This window comes from Chinchilla lanigera, unplaced genomic scaffold, assembly GCF_000276665.1.
Source record: "Chinchilla lanigera isolate Chin_1 unplaced genomic scaffold, ChiLan1.0 scaffold00007, whole genome shotgun sequence".
NCBI classification, from domain to species: Eukaryota; Metazoa; Chordata; class Mammalia; order Rodentia; family Chinchillidae; genus Chinchilla; species Chinchilla lanigera.
Window position 1 is genome coordinate 2556960 of NW_004955408.1, and position 4160 is coordinate 2561119.

At 60.6% G+C, this 4160-nt stretch overlaps 1 protein-coding gene across 1 annotated transcript in view; it reads left to right on the forward strand.

Annotated features, from left to right (window-relative positions):
* Positions 1-4160, forward strand: part of Anxa6 (annexin A6) — a gene marked incomplete at its 5' end in the record, with an annotated part of 43836 nt that overhangs the window by 34933 nt on the left and 4743 nt on the right. Inside the window, 3 exon segments of the mRNA XM_013508182.1 lie at positions 833-850; positions 1583-1676; positions 3097-3192. Coding sequence (XP_013363636.1) covers positions 833-850; positions 1583-1676; positions 3097-3192 — 208 coding nt within the window.

Below are 4160 nucleotides of genomic sequence, written 5' to 3' on the forward strand. Positions count from 1 at the left end.
GTCTGCTCTGGGTGACCCGCAGCTCCTTTCTCTTTTTCCGACGCTGTAGTGAGCACCCCGTGTTATATGGAGGAGACTTTCACCGTCTGCTCTGGGTGACCCGCAGCTCCTTTCTCTTTTTCCGACGCTGTAGTGAACACCCCATGTTATATGGCGGAGACTTTCACCGGTCTCTATGGGCTCCTTCCCGGCCTCAGAAAGGCCTGAGTAAACACACGTGCATCTTAACCTTCGATAGACTTTGCCGGCGTATGCAGTGGAAAGGTTTCCGGAGCGCAACGCGGTTGTGGAGTTCATACCGCCAGGGGTGTCCCCAGTCCAGGCACACAGGCCTGGCTCTGTCTGGCTCCGCGGCTCGCTGGCTCCGCGGCTCGCTGGCTCCCCGCCTGGCTGGAATTCCCGCGCCGCCCGTCCTCCCAGCCTTGCCTATGCCGAGGCGCACTTCCAGTCTGCAGGGACGGGGTGAGGATCGTTGCCCCCAGCTTTGGACGGAGTGGCCTGGAGCCTCAGAGGAGGCTGAGATGGATCCGGCGGGCCGGGGGAAGGACCGCAGGGGAAGGGGCTGTAAGAGAACAGAGGTGTGCTGTGTGCGCACCAGCTCCCCTCGATGAAGGCAGTCACCGTGCACCCCAGACATGCACAATAAAAATAAAAACCGAAGAGAACCCCAGGCCGCGCTCCCTCTGAGTGCTGGCCGCACCAGGTCAGACCCCGAGCTCCGGGGTCGCCCGGGACCTCGGCACTCCCCTTACCCGGGACCCCCGGCCTCCTCTCCAGCCTCCTCTGACTGTTGCCTTCCTCTCTCCCTCCTCTCTCTCCTCCCCACTCTCAGGTGGCTGCTGAGATCTTGGTGAGTGTCCCGTCCTCCCTGTGGACCTAAGTCTGCCTGAGGGGGGCCCGCTGTCCTCGAGGGCCTAGCTCCACCCTCGGGGCCAAGGGGAAAGCGCAGCCGCGGCCCTGCCCCTGGGCGGGCCTGAGCGGGCAGGGCTTGGGGCTCACTCCACGGCTTCTCTCTCTCACCCCTTCAGGCCCGCGCGGCAGAAAAGGGGCAGGCGAGTGTTCCCCACTGCAGCCGAGGCCTCTGGCATGCTTTGTCCACCAGCTGTTGTTACTCACTTTAAACTGACTCACTTTTTTTAAACCTACAAAAAGTCATTGTAAAGGGAATTTAAACTGATGTGCAGAATTGCAGCTGGCGGGAAGATAAGCGTGGGCGGCCAGGACCGCGGCGTGCAAATGTGTGCGGCGTGCAAATGTGTGCCTCGGCCGCGTCTTGCTTACTGCACACGCACACACCACATATCCCCCCCCCCAGCATCAGGGAGGTGCGGGGAAGGGAGGAGGACCCCGAGTGTCTGCCCAGGGCTGCTCTGGCCCCTGCACGGCCCTCCCAGGCCATCTGCGTGTCCCCAGGGCCTCCGGGGTGCAGAGGAGGCTGGAGCCACTGCCCCCGAGGCTGCGGACAGTCTCAGCCCCCGGGCCCCTGCTGACTCCCTGGGCCTTGGCAGAGATGGGAAGTGGGTGATAACCAAAGCTCTCCCGTTTCTCCCCTCCCAACCCGTGCCCCCACCCGGGCTCCCAGGAAATCGCAGACACGCCCAGTGGAGACAAAACTTCCTTAGAGACGCGTTTCATGACGATCCTGTGTACCCGGAGCTATCCGCACCTGCGCAGAGGTGAGACCCCCCGCCCGGGTCAGTGGGAGGAGCCCCGGTCTGACGGAGCCCCTCAGCGCTCTCTGAGGAGAGAGGAATCAGCTGCCTGCTGCCGCCTCCTTCCCCCAGTGGCATGTGGTGGCCCGCGGGCACTTGGCCCACGCACGTGTCACCTAGGGCCAGCGCCCTTTAGCTCCTTAGCAGAGCAGGCGGCCCCGGGCTGGGGGTGGCAGTGGTTTGGCCTCCAAGGCCGTTGCCGGTGGGCGGGGCCGTGTGGCGGATTCTGAGGCTCAGTGTTAGGACTCGCCGGTGGCGTCAGCTGGAATGGGACAGCGAGGGCTGGGGCTGGCACAAGGCCACGTCGGAGCCTGTGAGCCGCACCGCTGTGCCTGCTCGTCCCTGAGACGGCCATCGAGTGCCTCTCCGCTAAGACCTGTGCCGTGTGACATGCATTTATTTGTCAGTTTCCGATGTTTACAGAGTTTTAACCGAACAACTTAAGAATGGGCTTGGAACTGAGCATAGTGGAGCACAGCCGTAGTCTCAGCACTCGGGAGGCCAGCCAGAGGGGTATAAATTCAGGACCAGCCTGGGCAATGCAGCAAGACCCTGTCTCAAAGTATTTAAAAACTGGGGAAGCCAGGCCTGGTGGTGCACGCATGTAATACCAGCACTCGGGAGGCTGAGGCAGGGAGATCGTTTCGCGTTCAGGACCAACCTGGGCTACAACGTGAGCTCAAGGCCAGCCTGAACTGCACAGCGAGACCCTGTCTCAAAAAGCCAAAACAAAAAACAACCTGGGGAGTGGCTCAGTGGTAGCCTACCATGCACAGCAGCCTGGGTTCAAACCCTAGTATTGGGTTCAGTCCCTAGAACCAAGAAGAAAAAAAAGGAAGCACAAGCAGATGGGACGCGGGTCTGAGTCCCCTGCTTATCGGCCGTGTGACTCTGGGCCGTTACTGAGTCACTAGGACTAAACCCTCTTATCTAGGAATTGGCATCTGAGTTCTGCCTCACTTGAGTGTCGTGCGGATACAAAACCCACAGTACACACTCGGCAGGGGCAGCAGAACTCACACCGTGCCTCCAGCGTCGGCAGTAGGGTTAACGCTAGGATAAGCGCTGGCCCGCCTGACCCTGCAGGAGCACGAGGCTGGGGCAGGGCCGTGAGGAGCACCCTGCCCTTTCAATACGCCGGCCTGGGTCCTCAGAACCTGGCCAACCTGGAGGTGCCCACCTGCACACTTTTGGTTCCGAGTCACAGCGGCTTCGCGGCCAGAGCCGCCCTCTCACAGCAGTCCCGTGTGACGCCCAGAGCCCGGGCCGGGCCTGTCTGCTGCGCTCCCCATTGTCGGGGTACAGTCTGTGGGTGGAGCCGGGTGGGTGAACCCTGCCCTTGGAACCTCACCTCACCTCTGCCTCTGGGCCTCTCTTGTGCCAGTCTTCCAGGAGTTCATCAAGAAGACCAACTATGACGTGGAGCATGTCATCAAAAAGGAGATGTCCGGGGACGTCAGGGACGCCTTCGTGGCCATTGGTAATTGGCGGGGACCCCGGGAGGGGCTGGGAGCACTGGAGTATGGCTGGGTTCCCTCGGAGAGCGTGAGCGCAGCCGCCTCCTGCCTCCGTCACCCCAGAGGTCCTCCGAGGCGAGGACTGCTCCAGGCTGCAGCCGGGAGGGGGCGCTCTCCAGGGAAGGAGGCAGGGTTGTGATAGGAGGTGGGGAGGGGCTCAGCACCCTGCATGCCTGGAGTATGCACACTGCAGACACACCGGACACTCTGTGCACACACAGTGAGTCACTTCTCGTCACTGTGACCACGCACCCGAGAAGAACGACTCAGAAGAGTGAGGAAAGATTGACTTTGGCTCATGGTTTCGGAGGTATCGGTCAGTGGTCGGCTGGCGGAGGAGGGGAGGCGGGAACAGCTGAGAGCAGAGAGGGGGAAGGCGTCAGAGAGGAAGGGGTGGGGAACCGGATACAGGGCCTCAGCGCATGCTCCCGGGACCCGTTCCCTTTACCTCGACGTGCTCCTGTATCCGCTACCCCCGCGGTGCCGTCAGATTCTGAGCTCGTAATGGTTTGATCCATGGTGAGGACAGAACTTCAGGATCACTTGCCTTCTGAAAGCCCCACCTGGGAACACGGGAGACATGGGGACAGTGCAGCTCTAAACCAAGGCATGCACTACACACACACATGTACACAAACACAACGTGTACACAACACGCTGCACGTACACACACTAGATATACTCACGCACTATACACACCAGACACAGATGGTGCATGTACGTACACACACACACACGATGTGTACACAACACACTGCACGTACACACTAGATATACTCACACACTATACACACCAGACACAGATGGTGCATGTATGTACACACACGACGTGCACACAACACACTGCACGTACCCACACTGGATATACTCACGCACTATACACACCAGACACAGATGGCCCATGTACGTACACACACACACACACACACAC